This window comes from Salvelinus namaycush, chromosome 33 (assembly GCF_016432855.1).
Source record: "Salvelinus namaycush isolate Seneca chromosome 33, SaNama_1.0, whole genome shotgun sequence".
Classification (NCBI taxonomy): domain Eukaryota; kingdom Metazoa; phylum Chordata; class Actinopteri; order Salmoniformes; family Salmonidae; genus Salvelinus; species Salvelinus namaycush.
In genome coordinates this window covers 31,399,287-31,423,210 of record NC_052339.1, presented here as the reverse complement: position 1 = coordinate 31,423,210, position 23,924 = coordinate 31,399,287, and the positions used below count along the sequence as shown (strand labels likewise).

General features: G+C 40.8%; 1 protein-coding gene across 1 annotated transcript in view; it reads left to right on the top strand.

Moving 5' to 3' along the window:
- The window catches only part of LOC120027913 (collagen alpha-1(XVIII) chain-like), a 66,970-nt gene extending 62,307 nt beyond the window's left edge, over window positions 1-4,663 (top strand). The window contains exons 31-34 of the mRNA XM_038973008.1: window positions 69-98; window positions 1,323-1,523; window positions 1,623-1,738; window positions 3,655-4,663. Of these exons, the coding sequence (XP_038828936.1) occupies window positions 69-98; window positions 1,323-1,523; window positions 1,623-1,738; window positions 3,655-3,856 (549 nt within the window). The 3' untranslated portion in view covers window positions 3,857-4,663. The remainder of the gene's footprint in view (window positions 1-68; window positions 99-1,322; window positions 1,524-1,622; window positions 1,739-3,654) is intronic.
- Window positions 4,664-23,924: the final 19,261 nt, after the last annotated feature.

Below are 23,924 nucleotides of genomic sequence, written 5' to 3'. Positions count from 1 at the left end.
GAATATGATGTGTGATTGCTGCTTTTTATGTTTGTAATCCAGTTAGTAATACACGTTTGCCCCCTTAGGCTCAGCCAGGCACCGCCAGAAGATATGGTGTAAGTTTGTTGACAAAAAAGACAAGATTGGCTAAGCGTTTGCACCTGTGCAAAGTTAGCTGTTGTTATTTCATAGAGGAACGATAAAGTTTTTTAAAACAGTCTTTATTTACACTTCTGTATTCTTACTCACATCTTTTAACTTTTGTTTCACCCAGTTGTTTTATGAAACTTTGCACTGGAGCCAAGAAACAGTCAATCAAAATACATGATTTAAACTTTCTGCTTCCTAGTTAGTAGTTAGAAAACTTCTAGATACAAAAAGGAGAAAAACAGAGCGGAAAAAGTTGAACCTTTGTTATTGTTCGTGAAAACAAGTCATTGGTTTGGCTCAAGTCTGGCCACAAAATGAACTGGAGTCAAAATGTGATTTAGCAGTGGTTTGAGTATTCTACTTTTAGATTAAATTACTATCTGTGTGCTGTCGTTAAAGGACAGCCCAGGTTCGAGTTTTAGAGATTTAGATTCCCATTTCACAGTAGCAGACAGTCCATTCTGTACCAAGACCATCACCTTGGAGAGATGAGAATGATACTGTTGATGACTTAACATGTTTTACTGCAGTGTGTGTTTGTGAATAATTAAAAAAATAACATTTTAGTCATTTGGCAGACGTTGTTATTCAGAGCAATTAGGGAGAAGTGCCTTGCTCAAGGGCACGTCAGGAGGTTTTTCACCTAGTCTGCTCAGGAATTCGGACCAGCAACCGTTCGGTTACTGGCCCAACGCTCTTAAAGGGCGCTGCATGGTCAATCCGATGTCAGCATTGGCCGTGCAGGACATTCATACTTCTTGTGCTTCGTGGATCAGAGCAGAGCTGTTGTGAAGGAAGTTGTCAAGGAAGTGAGTTTGTGTTAATACAGGACCTCCCGCTCTCACCTACCGTCAACCAATCATGTCAATGCGGAGCTATATGGAGCCCTCCACATTGTTACAACATTTGAGAGGCACACGGCGATGCAGTACAGAGCTTGATTTGGCCTCTGCATGCCTCCAAAGGCTCCTCAATTGCGTCACACCATCCATACGACGCCTCCGACCACATTTTCAGATCAAGCATAAAAATTGACTTTAATCGCTAGGCTACCTGCCGCCACATGTCAGTTATGACGTTTTGTTTGGTTACCTTGACCACCTGGAGTAGTGGAAGAATCACTCTGAATGAGGTGGCGGTTTAGAATACACACCAAATGGAGGATCTCTAATCCTCGGTCTCTTCCTCAGCTCAACCTGGTGGCCCTGAACCAACCCTACACAGGGAACTTTGGTGGCGACGACATGACAGACAAGCGGTGCTATGAACAGGCCATGGCCATGGGTCTGCCTGCCAGCTACCGAGGCTTCGTATCCTCAAAAACCCAGACAATTAATAAAGACCTGGTCTCCCAGAGGTTCAGACAGAGCTACCCCATAACCAACCTCAGGGTAAGCCAACCTCTCTCATCTAACATCATCTAAGATCAGTGTATACCGCCGCGTTGAAACAAAATGTGTCAGTCAACTCAACTCGTTCTGTATCTACAGGGGGACATTTTGTTCAGTAACTACAAGTCCATCTTCACTGGGGGTGGAGGCAAATTCCCATCTAACATCCCAATCTACTCCTTCGACGGACGGGACGTAATGGCAGACCCCTTCTGGTGTGTGTGTGTGTGTGTGTGTGTGTGTGTGTGTGTGTGTGTGTGTGTGTGTGTGTGTGTGTGTGTGTGTGTGTGTAGGGGGTCTGAGTGGTGAAGGCTAGGCTGACCTCATACTATATCTCTGTCTGAATAGTAAAGACTAGGTAAACATCTTATATCTCTGTCTGAATAGTAAAGACTAGGTAAACATCTTATATCTCTGTCTGAATAGTAAAGACTAGGTAAACATCTTATATCTCTGTCTGAATAGTAAAGACTAGGTAAACATCTTATATCTCTGTCTGAATAGTAAAGACTAGGTAAACATCTTATATCTCTGTCTGAATAGTAAAGACTAGGTAAACATCTTATATCTCTGTCTGATTAGTAAAGACTAGGTAAACATCTTATATCTCTGTCTGAATAGTAAAGACTAGGTAAACATCTTATATCTCTGTCTGAATAGTAAAGACTAGGTAAACATCTTATATCTCTGTCTGATTAGTAAAGACTAGGTAAACATCCTCATCCACCCCTCATCTTCCCGCCTGACCCAAAAGCTGCTTCACCAATTGACACATGGGTTTGGAAGAACGTGGGCATGAGGGATGGAGGGAACACACATGGCTGTTTCCATAAAGTGCAGGATAGCACAACCCGCAATCCAGACACTGAGGGTTGTACCGCTGTGTGTTTCGGCCCGGGCGCATGCGAGCCAGCTGTGTCCACCCTCGTTCTATTGCTTCTATTTCTATACCGCCGCGTTGAATTTATCAGCCCCAACAAACCAGAGACTAGAGGCTGGCAATTGTGGCTCCAAAGTGGCTTTTTTATAGATGTTTTTCAAGCAGACGCTTTCCTACTTTGTGGCGAGGTCTATTTGAGAACGTGTATGAATAGAGATAGCCTGGGCACAAAAAAGGGATATGGCTATTGATGTCATCTGTTATGTTGAGGTCGCATCTGTATGAAGAGATTTCAGTGCCAACGGAAACTGTATTTTAATTCAATATTTTTTACATTTGTATTAAGATACTGCGTTTTAATTCGATATCTTTGAATTTGTACTGCACAAATTGAATCATTGAATTCATAAATAGAACTTGAATTTCATGATTTGAATGAATTAATATTGCATTCAGTTTTCAAATACCATTTAAATGTAATTTAATATTTTAAATTCAAAATGTATATATTCAGTTTCAATATGGTAGCATCTGCATTCATTGTCTGTGTATCAAGTTTACAAATTATAATTTCAAGTTGACCAAAGTTTTATATATTCAATTTATCACATCCATTCAAATTCAGTTTTTTAATTCAGTTTTCTAAATTCAGATCCCTGCGCATTGTAGATGTTGGTACTACACTGACCCTGTATATAGGTTTCTGTTATTCTTTTATTTTTTATTAGTTATACTATTCTGATATTGATAACTGTACTGTTGGGTAGCGCTTGCAAAAATAATGTTTGTTGTCACACACCGGATAGGTGCACTGAAATGTCTTGTTTTACAGGGTCAGCCGTCCGGCGATACCCTGGAGCAAATTAGGGTTAAGTGTCTTGCTCACATTGTCGGCTTGGATATTCAAACCAGCGACCTTTCATTACTGGCCCAACAGTCTAAAGCATTGTACTTGTGCATGTGACAAATAAAACTTGACCTTCCTGGTACTTTTCCAGCCAGGAAAAGGGTTGAATTAAAACGATCCATACATCGGTGGGTATCTCTGCTCAGTTTGGGGCTACATTAGTTCAAGTGTGTTTTTTAGAGATTTTTTCATGGTAGGGGATTTAAACTATTTATTGGTGTTTGCGTGAACATCTGTTATGTATGCCAGTACGACTTTAATGTGTGGGGGTGTGTGTACATGTGCCTCTGTATATGCTGTATCCATACACTCTCCCATTATATGTGTATCTATCTCTCCCGCAGGCCTAAGAAGAGCATCTGGCATGGCTCCAATACGTTTGGCAACCTATTGGTAGACCGGTCCTGCAATTCGTGGCAGTCTGACAACATGTCCATCATGGGCCAGTCGTCCAATCTAGCTTCAGGCTTCCTCCTGGGACAGCAAGCACAAAGCTGTAACAACCAGTTCATTGTCCTTTGCATCGAGACCAGAGAGCATGTTTAGCAGACCGTTCCGTCCTCCTCCCATCCATCTGCTTTCATTTTATCACTCTGGAAAGGTGTAAATATATGTACATTCCTTTATGAACATTTCATCATTGTCATCAACATATTCCTCCTCTCCCGTCCTCTGATTGGTTGGTTGATTGACTGAGATGAGACAGCGGATACTGTCTGTCGATACCAGCTCCAAATCATGGCTTTGCGGAGTTTTTCAAGCCAACTTTCAAGATTATTTCTCACTACAGATGTTTCTCCTAGTCAAGATGTCACCTTTCGTCTTCCAGTGATTGGCCATGTTTATTGTTTGTCCTATTAGGTCATTCTTTAAGAGATGTTTGTTCCATTAGACCAGGGCCAATAGCACATTCCACACACCCACATTCCATGGGTGCATAACACCCATATTCTACAAAGGTGTTCAGTAAAGAAATCAGTAAAGAAATGCTGATGCACTATATTAGATGTGTTTCTACTTCCAGTGATTTCTCATTTGAGCAACAATTTCTCTCACTATTTAATTTCAATTCAACGTCTTATTTATACCGTAACTACACATAACGTGAATGAATCAAATGATTAAGGTTAAGTATGTAATTTATAGATTGTTTGTCAGGGACTGTTTTAGTTTTTTGTTATTTTGTTGTACAGCATTCCTTTTATGGCGCTATGATTTTGATTTGATAGGTAGCTAGTTAGATGTGACTTCATTCAACATAAATTCCACCAATCACATAGAAATTCACCACAATTTTTTTTTTGAACTTATGAAATTCATAAGAGATTTGATCAGTATAAGTGCGTATATTTTATACAATCATTGGTGCTTATTGATTAAAAATGTTTTTCCTTTTCTTAATAATCTGAGTCTGATATCTGTTTTGAAAGCCTGGCCCAGTTACGTCGAGGCTGTACTGTGGTTAAAGGACAGGACCAATACGGATCATCAACCAATCAGCCGTGTGTAGTAGATCAAAATCAAATCAAACTTTATTGGTTGCGTACACAGTTTAGCAGATGTTATAACGGGTTCAGCGAAATCCTTATGTTACTAGCTCCTAATAATGCAGTAAAATGTCAAACAAGTACACTTTTTCATTTATATATATATATATATATATATAGAAATTGTCGTAACGAAGCCAATTAACAACCCAAATGGCACTGTAACAGTTATCCAACTGTGATCTATATCAATTGCAAAAGTATGTGGACACCTGTTCGTCGAACATCTCATTCCAAAATCATTGGCATTAATATGGAGTTGACCCCCCCCCCCCCCCCCCCCCCCCCCCCCTTTGCTGCTATAACAGTCTCCACTTTTCTGGGAAGGCTTTCCACTAGATGTTGGAACATTGCTGCAGGGACTTGCTTCCATTCAGTCACAAGAACGTTAGTGAGGTCAGGTACTGATGTTGGGTGATTAGGCCTGGCTCGTAGTCGGCGTTCCAATTCATCCCAAAGGTGTTTCATGGGGTTGAAGTCAGGGCTCTGTGCAGGCCAGCCAAGTTCTTCCACACCGACCTCAACAAACAATTTCTGTATGGACCTCGCTTTGTGCATGGGGGCATTATCATGCTGAAACAGGAAAGGGTCTTCCCCTAACTGTTGCCACAAAGTTGGAATCACAGAATCCTCTAGAATGTAATTGTATGCTGTAGCATTAAAATATTTCCCTTCACTGGAACTAAAGGGCCTTGCCCGAACCATGACAAACAGCCCCAGACCATTATTCATCCTCCACCAAACTTTACAGTCGGAACTATGCATTGGGGCAAGTAGCGTTCTCCTGGCATCCTCGAAACCCAGATTCGTCCGTCGGACTGCCAGATGGTGAAGAGTAATTAATCACTCCAGAGAACGCGTTTCCACTGCTCCAGAGTCCAATGGCGGCGAGCTTTACACCACTCCAGCCGACGCTTGGCATTGCGCATGGTGACCTTAGGCTTGTGTGCAGCTGCTCGGCCATGGAAAACGGTTTTGTGAAGCTCCCGACAAGCAGTTATTGTGCTGACATTGCTTCCAGAGGCAGTTTGGAACTCGGTAGTGAGGACAGACGGTTTTTACGCATGTCAGCACTGAGCGGTCCTGTTCTGTGAGCTTGTGTATATATATTCAGAACCCTTAACTTTTTCCAAATGTTGTTACTTTACAGCCTTATTCTAAAATGTATTACATTGTTTTTTCCCTCATCAATCTACACACAATACCCCATAATGACGTCACAAGTTTTTTGACATTTTTGCTCGTTTATAAATATAATGGAATTATTACGTTTCCATATGTATTCAGACCCTTTACTCAGTACTTTGTTGAAGCAGCTTTTGCAGCGATTACAGCATCAAGTCTTCTTGGGTATGACACTACAAGCTTGGCACACCTGTATTTGGGGACTGTCTCCCATTCTTCTCTGCAGATCCTCTCAAGCTCTGTCAGGTTGGATGTGGAGCGTTGCTGCACAGCTATTTTCAGGTCTCTCCAGAGATGTTCGATCGGGTTCAAGTCCGGGCTCTGGCTGTGCCACTCAAGGACATTCAGAGACTTGTCCCAAAGCCACTCCTGCATTGTCTTGGCTGTGTGCTTAGGGTCATTGTCCTGTTGGAAGGTGAGCCTTTGCCCCAGTCTGAGGTCCGCATCACTGTTGAGCAGGTTTTCATCAAGAATCTCTCTGTACTTTGCTCCGTTCATCTTTGCCTCGATCCTGACTAGTCTCCCATTCCCTGCCGCTGAAAAACATCATGGTTCAGAGCATGGTACTGGGTGGAGGCCGGCTAGTGATGACTGTTTAACAGTCTGATAGCCTAGAGATACAGGCTGTTTATCAGTCTCTCGGTCCCAGTTTTTATGCACTTCTACTGTCTACACCTTCTAGATGGTAGCGGGGTGAAATGGCCGTGGCTGAGGTCCTTGATCATATTCTTTGCATTCCCGTGACACTGGGTGCTGTTGATCACCTGATGGGTGTCGACGAACGGTGGTGATTGAACACATAGAGTCATCGGGAAATTAACAGAATATGACGGCCAATGTTCTCTGGTCAGAGGCGATAGGCCTCTGAGTCAATTAGTGATGGTAGTCAATTTGGTGCAAAGACACGACAGTACTGGTGTGGTGGTGTGGAGGCTCAACGGGGTCTTTAGCAATTCCCCCTTACTCCAGTAGGGGGCTTTACAGAGACACAGGCCCTGTTTGAATCCTTCCCTTCTCCTCTCCTTAATTGGGGAGGACAGGCTCTTGGTATTGATCAGAACGGAATGGTTTCCATGTGTTTGATGCCATTCCATCTGCTCCGTTTTAGACATTATTATGAGCCGTCCTCCCATCAGCAGCCTCCACTGCCTTGAAGTAGTCAGTAATTAGAAATGACTGGACAGGTGACAGCCCTTGCATTCACCTATCCAATATGGCCCATACCTTACCGTAGCATACCTTACTGTAGCATACCTTACCGTATAATACCTTACTGTAGCATACCTTACTCTAGCATACCTTACCGTAGCATACCTTACCGTAGCATACCTTACTGTAGCATGCCTTACTGTAGCATACCTTACTCTAGCATACCTTACTGTAGCATACCTTACCGTAGCATACCTTACTGTAGCATACCTTACTGTAGCATACCTTACCGTAGCATACCTTACCGTAGCATACCTTACTGTAGCATACCTTACTGTAGCATACATTACTGTAGCATACCTTTCTGTAGCATACCTTACCATAGCATACCTTACCGTAGCATACCTTACCGTAGCATACCTTACCGTAGCATGCTTTACTGTAGCATACCTTACTCTAGCATACCTTACTCTAGCATACCTTACTGTAGCATACCTTACCGTAGCATACCTTACCGTAGCATATCTTACTGTAGCATGCCTTACTGTAGCATACCTTACTGTAGCATACCTTACTGTAGCATACCTTACTCTAGCATACCTTACTCTAGCATACCTTACTGTAGCATACCTTACCGTAGCATACCTTACCGTAGCATATCTTACTGTAGCATGCCTTACTGTAGCATACCTTACCGTAGCATACCTTACCGTAGCATATCTTACTGTAGCATGCCTTACTGTAGCATACCTTACTGTAGCATACCTTTCTGTAGCATACCTTACTCTAGCATACCTTACCGTAGCATACCTTACCGTAGCATATCTTACTGTAGCATGCCTTACTGTAGAATGCCTTACTCTAGCATACCTTACTCTAGCATACATTCTCTAGCATACCTTACTTCATCATACCTTACTGTAGCATACCTTACTGTAGCATACATTCTCTAGCATACCTTACTTCAGCATACCTTACTGTAGCATACCTTACTTCAGCCTACCTTACTGTAGCATACCTTACTCTAGCATAACTTTCTGTAGCATGCCTTACTGTAGCATTTCTAAACAGTCGGAAAGGGCCTGCTTTGTTTGCATTAGCAGAGAGAATGTGATTATGGCAGGCGCTCCATGCTCATTAAAGGGTAATGTGGGTTATGGCTGGGCTTCACGCGCAGTTTTCTCCCTCTAAATATAGCCGTGACTACTTATTCTGTAATCTCCACCCTGGCGCAGTGAGGGAGAGCGACGATGCTCGGCATACATGTGTAAACCACATTGCCGAATTTGAACTGTTTTGCTGCCTTACTGTTGCCTAAGACTGCGTTTTCAGAGTCAGCCCAATTCAGATATTTTTTTTCCACCAGTTGGTCTTTTTACCATTCAGATCAGCTATGAAAATTAGAGGATGTTAAAAGATCTGATGTTGATTGGTCAAAAGACCAGTTAGTGGAAACAAGAACAGAATTGGGCTGCGTGTGTAAACGCAGCCAGTGTTACACTTTCTTTCAAATAAGTTTTCATTTGTCTTGTGAGTGGGTCATACCACAATAAAAGCGGGGGAAGAGTTTCCTGTTACAACAGTGATTATAATGGAGTACAAGACGTGACCGTGGGGGCTGCAGCAGTTCCAAAGCGTGCTCCCAGCAGTTACAATGGCATTTCAAATTAAATGTGACTCAATCATTGAGTTCCGGCTAATTTAATGGCTGCCCACAAAGTAGAGGGCACTTTATTTTCTGTAGGCAGTTCCTGTGTAGTAGGCCATAAGGACTTTAGTGGTTCTGCACATATTTCTCACTGCTCTGGTTAACACATGCCCCCAGTCCAACACGGCTTACAAAAAGTCTGTAGTATTCTGTATTATCATAAAGTCTATAGTAATCTGCTATTAGAATAAAGTCTGTAGCAATGTGATATTATAATAAAAGTCTGGATTGGTATAAAGACTACTAAAATTACTAAATTAAACATTGGTTTCCTTACCCTGCAAACAGGGGCGGAGCCAGAGTGGTGTCTGGGGTGGCACTGGACACCCCTGACATCTGATTGGCCACCCCGGGTACCACCTCAAAATGTAATTCGCTACTGGCAGAAGAAGAGCATACAGAAGAAGAAGAAGAGCATACAGAAGAAGAAGAAGAGCATACAGAAGAAGAAGAAGAGCATACAGAAGAAGAAGAAGAGCATACAGAAGAAGAAGAAGAGCATACAGAAGAAGAAGAAGAGCATACAGAAGAAGAAGAGCATACAGAAGAAGAAGAAGAGCATATAGAAGAAGAAGAAGAGCATACAGAAGAAGAAGAAGAAGAGCATACAGAAGAAGAAGAGCATACAGAAGAAGAAGAGCATACAGAAGAAGAAGAAGAGCATACAGAAGAAGAAGAAGAGCATACAGAAGAAGAAGAAGAGCATACAGAAGAAGAAGAAGAGCATACAGAAGAAGAAGAGAGAATATTTTCACATCTCCACGAGCTCTTTTCATGATTGGCGAAAGCATCATATTTGGAGTAAGTTTTAAGGTTTTGTGCTAGTAATACGCGCATATACAGTGCAGTGTCGTAAGTTACAGTATACCAATGTTTAACTAATGTGGGGTAACTAGTAGGCTACAGCTGTCAGTGTTCAGCAAGTTAACATTCAGCAATTTGAAATCCATTAACTCAGTTTGATTTTCGTACTTGAACTCAAAACGAACAATTGTTATTATCAATCTATTAACGTTACTCAAAAGATTACCCCAATTTGCAGATAGCCTGTTTGCTATCGTAAAGGTGTTTGAAATTATAGCTAGCTAAGTTACTTATTGCAGAGTAGGGCTAGCTATGATCTAACTAGTAACTTAGGCTGGTAGTTGATTTTAAGGTACAGTTATGATGATGGATATTTGTAATTAAGATTGAGATTGGACTAAAATGTGGGTAATTGGATGCTTAGATGTAACCATAGACTGTCTTATTTTTGCATAGGGTCAGTTAAACATGAAAAGAAAGGTAGAGATATTAGACTTCTGTTCCAAAAGGACCCAATGGTAGGCCAGGCCTATACTTTAAACTACACATTTTAGTTAGCAGCTGTTAGTATCTAATCTTGTGGATCCCTTAATTATACATTTCCATAGAGATATGACACATTATTTAACGTGTATTTCCGGCATTTCAAGATCAAGAGAAGGTGGTCCTGTACAGCCGTGTTTGAAAACATTTCCCAGAACTCAGCACGGTACTAGGAAAAGGGCTTTCAACATCTCCTGGTATAAAGGACAATTCATGGCTTGAATATTCTGTAAATCAAGATTCGACTTATTGTTTCATCTATAGGCATTTTTCTGTGCCCAATACACCTGAATCTGCCTTCAGAATCACAATCAGGTTTTTGTAACTGGAAAAAGGAGCTGTTTAATGATTCTGGGTTTAAGCTCCAATCGAAGGCAGAGCATCATATCAATGCCATGTATGCTTGGAATCAGCATAAAAGGGCTATTGACAGCAACTCCTCCATGTTAGATGTCATAAATGAGGACCGGAAATAGAAAGTGGAGGAAAACTATACTTACATTAAAACAATTGCAGATGTGCGCCTATTAACTGCCACTCAAAATATAGTGCAGAGAGGCCATCGAGAGTCTTATGACTCTCACAACAAGGGTCATTTTTGGACAATTTTAGAAGAAATAGCAAAGCATGACCCTCTCGTAGAGAAAAGGATGAATGCATGTGGCAATGCTAAGTACACAAGCCAACAAATCTAGAAGGAAGTTCTTGAGGGCTGAGCTGAGATGGTACAACGGTAAATAATAAGAGAAAAAGGAAGACGTTTTTAGTGTAATTTCAGATTAAACCAAAGATTTAAAATAACACGTCTTTAGTTGTGAGGTTCTATGACAACGGGGGCCATCCACAAAAGCTTTTTATACTTTCAGCCAGCTGAAAGCTTAGATGTAACAGGTCTCACAAAAATGATCATTGATTGCCTTGACAAACATGGTCTGGACTACAGAAATAATCTGGTGGGGCAAGGCTATGACGGTGCATCCGTCATGAGCGCAAAGCATTCTGGTGTGTCTGCACGGATTAAAAACAGTGCAAGATTTGCATTTTATGTGCACTGTAATGCACATTGTTTGAATTTGGTTCTTGTCGATGCTGTAAAATCAGTGCCTGAGGCAAGGGCTGTGGATCTAGTAGGTGCCCTTACAGACACATTACAGGACTACAGAAGTGAGGGTTACTTTGGATAACTATGGAAGGAGGTTGAAGAGATTGCAGAGCACTGCAAAATAAGTGTAAAAACAGTGGGAAGGGACAGACCGTCTACTCTCCTTGACTTGTTGTGTTTCTAGAACCTTTCTAGAACCTTCCATGAGCCCATATTGATGGGCATAAAAAAAAAAAATATTTTTCAAGCCCATTTCTGCTTGATACCTGGTATGTCAAATTGCAGTATGTTTTTTTTGTAAATGTACTTTTTTGTAAATAAACTGTGCAATTTATGTAACACACAAATGCTATCTTATCTCCTTGGTGCTTGAGCTTTATTTTCTGAAAATCAGAGGTATGGACTCGAGTCACATGACTTGGACTCGAGTCAGACTCGAGTCACAAATATGATGACTTGCAACTCGACTTTGACTTTAACACCAATGACTCGTGACTTGACTTGGACTTGAGCCCTGTGACTCGACCTGACTTGATACCCTCCCCAAGCCCAGATATAAAAAATGATGCTATTAAAAAAGTGTGCAATGCATCAACTCTTCATTTAACAGATTACAGTTTGATTCGGACAGCAGCCAATCAAATTGTGCCAGCTGAGAAAAAGTTGTGCGTGGCAGTGCAGAGGAATGTCGGCGGGTGAATTCAGATGGAGCCCTTGGAAAGATGATACCCAAAATTATTATTTTTGGATATAAATACGACGCTGTATCAACAAAAAATGGATTGCAACTTGCAAAACACGCGGAAAGAAAATTACAGACGGAGGCGCAACAATTTACAACTTTGTTCGACATTTGAAGCTGCACAAAGAACGGTAAGTCGTGGCTAATATAGCCGACAGCTATATATTTGAATTCTTTACTAGTGTATCATGTAGGCTAACGTAACGTTAAATCAATGAGCCTCTACACACTGCCTGATGTTACTGCTGTTCCTAAAACCATTGACATACGTTAGCCTACTGTAACCACACAGAGAGAGAGTGTGTGTGTGTGTGTGTGTGTGTGTGTGTGTGTGTGTGTGTGTGTGTGTGTGTGTGTTAAGGTTGGGTGACTGTGTACAAGCCTACATTGCCCGATTGCGATCCTCGATAGTCGATCACTATTGGGGGGGTCTTTCTCATGGCTACCCATGTATTTCCATGGAAATATAACGTTTATTTGGAAAGTAAGAAATATATAGATATTTTTAAAAGCATTCATGATTTGTGTAAATGTAATATACTAACTATTACTCTTGTTAAAAATATGAAATGGTATTACATCTGGTGAAGAGCACATTATGTTTAGGACTCAAACTCAAAGCTTGGGACTTGACTCGGACTTGCCTGTCTTGACTTGGGACTTGACTCGGACTTGCCTTGGGACTTGACTCGGACTTGCCTGTCTTGACTTGGGACTTGACTCGGACTTGCCTGTTTTGACTTGGGACTTGACTTGGGACTTGACTCGGACTTGCCTGTCTTGACTTGGGACTTGACTTGGGACTTGACTTGGGACTTGAGTGCTCAGACTTGAGACTTACTTGTGACTTGTAAAACAATGACTTGGTCCCACCTCTGCTGAAAATGTTTTGGATGTTCAACACTTATAGACCCAGATTGTATATTCATGAAAACAGAGTGACCCAAGTCTCTCCAGTATGTGAGTACAGTAGTGTGTATGTGAGAGAGAGAGAGAGAGAGAAAGAAATTGAGCTGCAGTTCCGAGGTAGAGACACTGACTATTCATAGTATGTTAAAGAATTCTAGTGAAGTAACCCTTCTGGACCACACTATCTGCCACATTGAAGAACTCCGGGTTAAGTGAATTATCACTTCTACCTCTAATCAGAAATCATAGGATTCATTCATGCTCCTTAGATGCCAGGTCAGGGTTACACACTAATTTTCTGTCATGGTCTATGGACCCCCTAAAGTAGCCTTGGCCACCCCATGTATAAAGCTCCAGTTCCGCCACTTCCTGTCTGTGGACAAGGTATGACATTCAGCTTTGGTTTTATTTCCCTGGTTACAGGGTAAGCAAACCAACATGTCATTTTGTTATTTGGGTCAACTATCCCTTTAAGTTACAAACGCTATAAAAACTCCCATGGGGGTTGAATTGGTTCCATTTTGTTCATAACTATAACTTTAATTATTACTTTCTATGCCACAAAGTACATTGCCAGTCTACATCACACAATATAGCAGAGTTTATATATGCAGCCCAATTCTGATCTTTTACCCAAGTCTTGGCAAAAGATTTGATCTGACTGGTTAAAAGACCAATAATTGGACAAAAAGTATCTGAATAGGAAAACCTGTGTAAATCAGAATTGTGCTGCCTGTGTGAACACAGCCAGTGAGGTATTCCAGCCACAGTCTGTAGCCTACTTGAACAGCAACCAAGCTCAGATCTAGTGGGACACAGGTGGCCTATGGTATCTTTGTATAAAATATTCAATAGCTTTTTCAGCATTGGAAACTCCTAGTACTCTTAAAGCACCACTCGAGACCTCATCTCATTCAGTCCTCTCATACGCGGAAAAAGAACCAAACACTTGAATAACAAATAAGGCAATTTACTGGGAAACAATTGCTATTGCTACCCACAAATGATTGATCCATGTCGATTGTGTGCCTGGATAAGACACAGCCAAAACATCTGTCTCTTCATCAGTACGTCTTTGTGAGTGCTGTTTGCTTTCTCAGGAATGGGGAAATGTGGGGATTTGGTTCACACCCATACAGGACGCCAGAGATCCAGGCAAGCAGACAGTGTTTCAGAAATAGTATGGTGGTAGAACTGCACGTACAGGTACTCGTACATCATAACACTGTCTAGCAGGTGGTGAAAGGTCTGGAGATTTGCCTGGGGGGAGACTGAGGACTGAATACTGGAGATGGCCATGAGGAGCTGAAAGACAGGCATTTCTCCCTTAACACCTTCAGGTTGATTGATCTCACACGCACACACACACACACACACAAATTAGGGAAGTCATTCAACCCAGGGTTCAACTAAAAGACAGTACATACCGTGTAGATATAGGGTTTCACGCTTCGGTTGATTTTATAATTTATGATGTTAATACTTGATCTGTTGGATTCAAATCTCTAGCTCAACCAAAAATATAAGTTTAAGAATAGGACTAAATCAAATCAAACTTATTTAAAGTTCAATTTAATTTAGTCCTATTCTTTAACTTAGATTTTTGGTTGAGCTAGAGATTTGAATCCAACAGATCAATTATTAATTTGTAGACAAACTGGAATTAAAGTCAGACTAAGTCAGTGGCACAAAATATAAATCTCCTTCAAATGTTGATATTTGGTTGCATTGGCAACAAAACACAATTCAATATGACTTTTGCAAAATACTATATAGACGTTTAACTTGTCGACAAGTTAACAAATGATATGTTGGATTCATGTCTCCAACTAAACCAAAAATACAAGTTAAAGAATATTATTAAGCCAGTGTCTCAGATGAAACTATCCAAGCACTAGATACATCTCCTTTAAATGTTGATATTTGGTTGCGTTGTCAACCTAAAACAATTTCATATCACTTTTGTAAGACAGCCTTAATTAACTTTAGGCTATTTACTATGTTACAAACTAATTTACAGTTGAAGTCGGAAGTTTACATACACTTAGACTGGAGTCATTAAAACTAGTTTTTCAACCACTCCACAAATTTCTAAACAAACTATAGTTTTGGCAAGATGGTTAAGACATCTACTTTGTGCATGACACAAGTAATTTCTCCAACAATTGTTTACAGACAGATTATTTAACTTATAATTGTCACGATTGTAATAAGGAGTGGACCAAAATGCAGCGTCGTATGTTTCCATCCTTTTATTAGGAAGAAAAACCTCAAATAACAAAAAAACAATAAAGCGAACAAACTAAACGACACGTGAAGCTCAGAGTAGTGCTCACAGGCAACTGTACCTAGACAAGATCCCACAAAGCACAAAGGGGAAATGGCTGCCTAAATATGATCCCCAATCAGAGACAACAATAAACAGCTGCCTCTGATTGGGAACCATAACAGGCCAAGATAGACATATAAACACCTAGATGACGCCACCCTAGTCACACCCCGACCTAACCAACATAGAGAATAAAAAGCTCTCTATGGTCAGGGCGTGACAATAATTAACTGTATCACAATTCCAGTGGGTCAGAAGTTTACATACACTAAGTTGACTGTGCCATCAAACAGCTTGGAAAATTCCAGAAAATGATGTCATGGCTTTAGAAGCTTCTGATAGGCTAATTGACATAATTTAAGTCAATTGGAGGTGTACCTGTGGATGTATTTCAAGGCCTACCTTCAAACTCAGTGCCTCTTTGCTTGACATCATGGGAAAATCAAAAGAAATCAGCCAAGACCTCAGAAAGAAATTGTAGGTCCCCACAAGTCTGATTCATCCTTGGGAGCAATTCCCAAATGCCTGAAGGTACCACGTTCATCTGTACAAACAATAGTACGCAAGTATAAACACCATGGGACCACGCAGCCATCATACCGCTCAGGAAGGAGACACGTTCTCTCTCCTAGAAATGAACGTACTTTGGTGCGAAAAGTGCAAATCAATCCCAGAACAACAGCAAAGGACCTTGTGAAGATGCTGGAGGAAACAGGTACAAAAGTATCTATATCCACAGTAAAACGAGTCCTATATCGACATAACCTGAAAGGCCGCTCAGCAAGGAAGAAGCCACTGCTCCAAAACCACCATAAGAAAAAGCCAGACTACGGTTTGCAACTGCACATGGGGACAAATATCGTACTTTTTGGAGAAATGTCCTCTGGTCTGGCGAATTAAAAATATAACTGTATGGCCATAATGACCATCGTTATGTTTGGAGGACAAAGGGGGAGGCTTGCAAGCCGAAGAACACCATCCCAACCGTGAAGCATGGGGGTGGCAGCATCATGTTGTGGGGGTGCTTTTCTGCAGGAGGGACTGCTGCACTTAACATAATCGATGGCATCATGAGGCTTGGAAAATGATGTAGATATATTGAAGCAACATCTCAAGACATCAGTCAGGAAGTTAAAGCTTGGTCGCAAATGGGTCTTCCAAATGGACAATGACCCCAAGCATACTTTCAAAGTTGTGGCAAAATGGCTTAAGGATAACAAAGTCAAGGTATTGGAGTGGCCATCACAATGCCCTGACCTCAATCCTATAGAACATTTGTGTGCAGAACTGAAAAAGTGTGTGCGAGCAAGGATGCCTACAAACCTGACTCAGTTACACCAGCTCTGTCAGGAGGAATGGGCCAAAATTCACCCAACATATTGTGGGAAGCTTGTGGAAGGCTTCCTGAAACGTTTGACCCAAGTTAAACAATTTAAAGGCAATGCTACCAAATACTAATTGAGTGTATGTAAACTTCTGACCCACTGGGAATGTGATGAAAGAAATAAAAGCTGAAATAAAGAATTCTCTCTAATATTATTCTGACATTTCACATTCTTAAAATAAAGTGGTGATCCTATCTGACCTAAGACAGGGAATTTTTACTTGGATTAAATGTCAGGAATTGTGAAAAACTGAGTTTAAATGTATTTGGCTAAGGTGTATGTAAACTTCTGACTTCAACTGTATCTGTTTTTATTCCACCTTAAAATGAGCAACTCATACATGGCCACATTTTAAGGTTACTCTACCTATAAAAGTCTTATTGTGTAATCATAGCAAGCGTGCATGGTCAAGATAGCGTGCAAAGGTTACAGTTTTGTGGAGATCTTCACAACATAAATATCCGAACAGAATCTCCAACCGCATTTAACACATGCACCATGTACTTTTAATGTATTCTCAACTGCAATCCAGGTCATTTGGTTCCGCTATTAGACGATTCGCGGCGATAACACATTGGACATTGTATTCCCATTTCAACTTTGTTGTGTCTTTTAATTGGTTGAAAGTGCAGTGATAACACATTTAGATTACTAAAACATAGACTGTCCCAGATGGAATGTCCATAGGAGGAGCAGCAGCAGGGGGGGGGGTGAGAAGTGAATGAAACAATAATAACGAATGGGCAACATTGATGGGGGTGGGGGCCACAGTGTCTCGCGGGTCCCCCTTATTTTTAGCAGCCCTCCTCTTGACAGCGAAGAGAAAACATTGACGTTAAACAGTTAGTTTCCTGCAATTCTACACATTTAATGGCGTAAACTGAATTCCATCAAACTTTATTTAAACATCAATGGGAATTGTTTATACTTGGTAACGTTGCGCGTGTGTAAATACATGACGTTAATACATGAATCTACCGTATATCTTCATTCAAGAAAAAAACATTTTACTTTTTTTTTTTTTTTTTAACTACAGAAAGTGCATAAATGCAGGAAACTATTAAAGTTAGAAGAATCCCATGGCCATGGCAACGCACAGCAGACTTGACCCAGGCAAAGCATCTGAACTGAGGCTTTTCGTTCAGTCATACGAGCCCTGGGGCCAGGGTAGCAGAGGATGGTTCATCCTCTCAACATTAGCCCCATTGTGAGCGCAGAGCGCCTGGGTGACCGTGCTAAATGCACTGTTGTTGTTTTTCATTTGAACATATTATATTTCATTATATCTCCCCTAATCAGATGTCTCAATATTGCTGACATGGTTGCTTCCCCACGTATAGGCTGTCATCATTGATTTTGATGGTCAAACATATAGTTTCTTTATCTCGTTCACTGTGCTACACATTGTATAGTGTATTGCAGAATGAACGCAGAATGCTTTGCTGGAGAATCATGATGACTTATAGTTCAAACTTTTATATGAAACAATGTGTTGAAAACTCTGTGTGAATGAACAAAGACATTGAAATTGTTTGTCTGTGCAAGAATGAAAGTTAACATTTTATGACGAAAAAGATGTGCATATATTTCTAGGCATCACCTTGACTCCAATATTTTTTTATTTTATTTAACCTTTATTTAACTAGGCAAGTCAGTTTTAAGAACAAATGATTATTTACAATGACGGCCTAAAATAGCCTAATTGGCTGACATCTCTGGATTTAAACTGAAAACATTTTAGGCCATAACACCGCACCCATGCATTAATAACGGGATTATCATACTGTTCTCATGTCACGGTTAACCCTGCCCTCTTGTGACCGGTGGGCTTTTTCCCGTCTGCGCATGCCCAGTATGTTCTGCGTGTGACCATAGGGCCAGAAGTTCTCTTTCTCCGCCGCTGTTCGGCCTGCACATGAGCGGATCATCTGAGAGCCGCAGTCGCTGATGTCGCCGATACAGAAGGTCTCATGGAGCTTGTCAAAGCGGCAGTGTTTTTATTGTCTTTTCCTTCACAATGCACTTTAGGATTTCAATAAGATGTATGTGTGTTTTGAGATAGTGACTTTTCTTCTCGCGTTCAACTTCTACGATTTGGTTTTTACTCAGGGTAAGTCTCCTGTTGGGTTTTCTTATTTCGCTTAACGTTACATACAGTAATTGGCCTGTGTGTACTTGTCCGGTATGTAAGTCCATTGTTGTGCTCTCATGTGTTGTAATTGTTTCAAAACATGCAAGCTATATATAATGGTAAAGTTCGCTTAACTGAGAACAAATAATTGTAGGGGACGCAAGTATTCAGTGCGCTGAGTTTTTACTTTTTATTCTCTCCTACAGTGTAGCCTACAGTCTGCATCTTGCATTATGAGCGACCAACAACCGTTGTACAGATTTATCAACAGAATAGACCATACTTTGTGTTTTCTAACGGTAGCCTACTTTGTATTGGGATAGTGTTTACTCTTATTTTGGAGGAAAATACAGTAAGTCACCTACCATATAGGTTTCCATTGTGAACTTGATATCCGTCATATTTCTCCACATTGTATCACGCAAATGGGGAGGGTCCCTTTACCCGTGATGGACTTAACCAGCCCATAGCGTGTAGCCTATACCGGTGATGGAGCTGTAACCAGCCCATAGCGTGTAGCCTATACCGGTGATGGAGCTGTAACCAGCCCATAGCGTGTAGCCTATACCGGTGATGGAGCTGTAACCAGCACATAGCGTGTAGCCTATACCGGCCATGGAACTGTAACATAGTATGTTGTGTTCGTGACATTAAATCATTTAATACGTGTTACGTTGTTGCTCTTCGGTGAGAATAGCCTGTGTATGAGGCTACAGTAGATGAGTGCTCCTACAAGAGTATAGCTAGATAACGTTGACGTTAAATCTCAACGTTTTACTTGTTAGGTAATAATATGGCCAGCATTTGACAGACGAATCAAGTGTATGACAATGATGAGCTGCTGATCCTTCACACCAGGCAATTAGCAAATACAGAGGTGTACTTACATTTGTATTGGTGTTAGACATCTGCCCTTGACTTTGCTTAAGTCATTGAATAAGGCAATTGTATTGTTATTGTATGTATGTTGACATGTGTCACACTTTAACAATGTGTTAAAATCAGTTGGCGCACCCACGTTTCAACATGTAGGCATACAGTAGGCGTACCCTTTAAAAGTTACTCCTCAATATTCATTTGGCCGACATCATTCAACTGATTACTCAATCGTTACGGATGGGGTTAGTTGGCAGCGGCAGCTGTTAATTCGCATCTGGCGGTGTGGAAACTTTGATGTTGAGAAAATTGCTGTTTGTCCACATGCGCTCAGGATGTGGATTACTCCGCGTAAATATCGCTTTAAAATTACTGACACAAGACATCTGTCAACGGTGTGCGTCGAAGATGAAAGAACATCGCTTAGAACTTCAGTTGGGACCAATGTTGTATGTAAAACCTAGATTGCTAATTGCTATGTATTGGCCAATGAAAGGTTTTGAAGCCGGTGGGCCATATTGGCACTCCCCAGAAGCAGTCCTCCAGAGGAATGCAATGGAATTCTACAGTATTTCAATTAAATGTTTCAAGGGCAATGCATTTACTATTTAAGTATGTTTGGTTGTAGTGGGGACAGTAACACTGTTTCTTAAAAAAATATATGTTTCTATATATATTTTATGTTTAGTTCACATAATATAATTTAAACGTATGCATTAAGGTGTCTGTAATAGAATAAACGTTGCAAAAACAAATGTAGACATCAATAAATAAATTTCTATAGCTTCCAAAATATTTTTAACACCGGTGGGGGAGTGCCAAGATAGAGGTGCGGAGGCTTCAAAACAGTGCCCCTGTCAGTCATCTAGTCTGTATATAAATCATGGTTTGGACCCATATTTGCAAGCTGGCATTATGAAGAGGACAAAGACACAGGGCCTTTTTTTTAAAGTTCTAAAATGGGAATGATAGCGGCCTCGCACCTTGGGAACATCTGAGCAACTCATTTGATCCCTTCCAGACCACTACACTGCCTCAAGATAATGGTTTTCTCATTGTCCAACTCCCTCCGTTACGTCATGTTAAAAAAAAAATGTCCCCGGTTAGCTGAAACTATCTCTCCCTTTTCCTTTTAGTTTCTTTTCAAGCATCCGCTATTGAGACTAGTCATCCCTTTTTTTTTATCTGCAATCAATTTAACCTTTCAAGAGAATCAAAATGGAACTAAGTCCCAGACTTTATTGTGTTATCCTCCATGATTTAACAATGGAAATAAGTCCCAGACTTTATTGTGTGTTATCCTCCATGATTTAACAATGGAAATAAGTCCCAAACTTTATTGTGTGTTATCCTCCATGATTTAACAATGGAAATAAGTCCCATACTTTATTGTGTGTTGTTCTCCATGATTTAACTTCTTCAGGATAGGGGGCAGTATTTTCACGTCCGGATGAAAAGCGTGCCCAAAGTAAATTGCCTGTTACTCTGGCCCAGAAGCTAGGATATGCATATGCATGGTAGTATTGGATAGGAAACGCTCTAAAGTTTCTAAAACGGTTAAAATAATGTCTGTGAGTATAACAGAACTGATTTGGCAGGCAAAACCCCGAGCACGATCCATCCAGGAATTTGTTTTTTGAGATCATTGTGTTTTCCAATGCTTTTCTATGGGAAACCTGATTTATTAGGGCCCAGATTGCAGTTCCTATGGCTTCCACTAGATGTCAACAGTCTTTAGAAATTGTTCAATGTTTTTATTTTGAGAAATTAAGAAGTACTCCTATTCTTTCTACGTGTCACTCAGAAGTTCTCTATTCTTTTGGTGCGTGTGAACAAGAGCGTGCTCCATGTTGTTTTTCTTTGGTATTGGAAACTGTTTATCCCGTCTTATATTTTATCGTTTATTTACATTTTAGGGTACCTGAGTTTGGATTAGAAACGTTGTTTGAAATGTTTGGACCAAGTTTACAGGTAACTTATTAGATACTTTGTAGTCATGTTGGGCGAGTTGGAACCGGTGTATTTCTGAATCAAACGCGCCAAATAAATTGACATTTTGGGGATATAAAGAAGGAATTTATCGAACAAAACGACCATTCGTTGTGTCACTGAGACATTTAGGATTGCAAAAAGATGAAGATCTTCAAAGGTAAGGCATTTATTATATCGTTATTTCTGACTTTTGTGTCGCACCTGCCTGGTTGAAAAATGATTTTCATGTTTCTGTATGCGGGGCGCTGTCCTCAGATAATCGCATGGTGTGCTTTCGCCGTAAAGCCTTTTTGAAATCTGAAGTTAAGCTTTATTTTGATGTATTACACTTATATTTTCGTGAATGTTGAATGTTTATATTTCTGTAGTTTGAATTTGGCGCTCTGCAATTTCACCGGATGTTGTCAAATCTATCCCTCTAACGGGATTGGTGCTTTAAGGGATCCCTTAACTCATGTGCATGTATGGCTTTTTCAAGTTTTATGTGAGCTGGTTTTATAAAATGGTCAAATTAATAAACTAAATTAAAACTAAATCCTCAAAGTAAGGCTGGTTTAGGAACATGAGAGGCAGAATAGAATGGATGGCATTCGTTACCTCAGCATGTTGTGCCATGCTTTTAAAGCCCACAACAAGAAAAACATTTCAAGAATAGGCAATAGGTATCATCATTTTTATGCAATGCGGGAAAAAAATGTGATTATGTAGCCTACCAACGCTATTAACTTGGTGCATGGTTAATGAAATGAAATAATGGTATTTATTTTGATCTGACTCCAAAAATGGTTCATTCGGGAGAGTATAGAGCATGTTTGCAAGAACATTGGTTTTCATTAACATTAATGTATTTCATGTTTCAGATCCGAGACCTAACTGAACAGTTTTCAGGTTATTAGATGAGCAGTAACAAGGCTTGAGGCCTCCGGCTCTGTAAAACATCTGTATTTATGTTGACACAAGTTGTTACATTAATAAGGGCTACCATAAATGTCAAGGTTACCAAATGAAACCTGACTGCGACCGAGGACTACTACATAGGCATGGCTTCATTTCTGTGCCGACTTCAAAAAGCAATACCTGACCCAGGATCTGTGACTTCAAAGAGCAATACCTGACCCAGGATCTGTGACTTCAAAGAGCAATACCTGATCCAGGATCTGTGACTTCAAAGAGCAATACCTGATCCAGGATCTGTGACTTCAAAGAGCAATACCTGATCCAGGATCTGTGACTTCAAAGAGCAATACCTGATCCAGGATCTGTGACTTCAAAGAGCAATACCTGATCCAGGATCTGTGACTTCAAAAAGCAATACCTGACCCAGGATCTGTGACTTCAAAGAGCAATACCTGATCCAGGATCTGTGACTTCAAAGAGCAATACCTGATCCAGGATCTGTGACTTCAAAGAGCAATACCTGACCCAGGATCTGTGACTTCAAAGAGCAATACCTGACCCAGGATCTGTGACTTCAAAGAGCAATACCTGACCCAGGATCTGTGACTTCAAAGAGCAATACCTGATCCAGGATCTGTGACTTCAAAGAGCAATACCTGATCCAGGATCTGTGACTTCAAAGAGCAATACCTGATCCAGGATCTGTGACTTCAAAGAGCAATACCTGATCCAGGATCTGTGACTTCAAAGAGCAATACCTGATCCAGGATCTGTGACTTCAAAGAGCAATACCTGATCCAGGATCTGTGACTTCAAAGAGCAATACCTGATCCAGGATCTGTGACTTCAAAGAGCAATACCTGACCCAGGATCTGTGACTTCAAAGAGCAATACCTGACCCAGGATCTGTGACTTCAAAGAGCAATACCTGACCCAGGATCTGTGACTTCAAAGAGCAATACCTGATCCAGGATCTGTGACTTCAAAGAGCAATACCTGATCCAGGATCTGTCACTTCAAAAAGCAATACCTGACACAGGATCTGTGACTTCAAAGAGCAATATCTGATCCAGGATCTGTGACTTCAAAGAGCAATACCTGACCCAGGATCTGTGACTTCAAAGAGCAATACCTGACCCAGGATCTGTGACTTCAAAGAGCAATACCTGACCCAGGATCTGTGACTTCAAAGAGCAATACCTGATCCAGGATCTGTGACTTCAAAGAGCAATACCTGATCCAGGATCTGTGACTTCAAAGATCAATACCTGATCCAGGATCTGTGACTTCAAAGAGCAATACCTGATCCAGGATC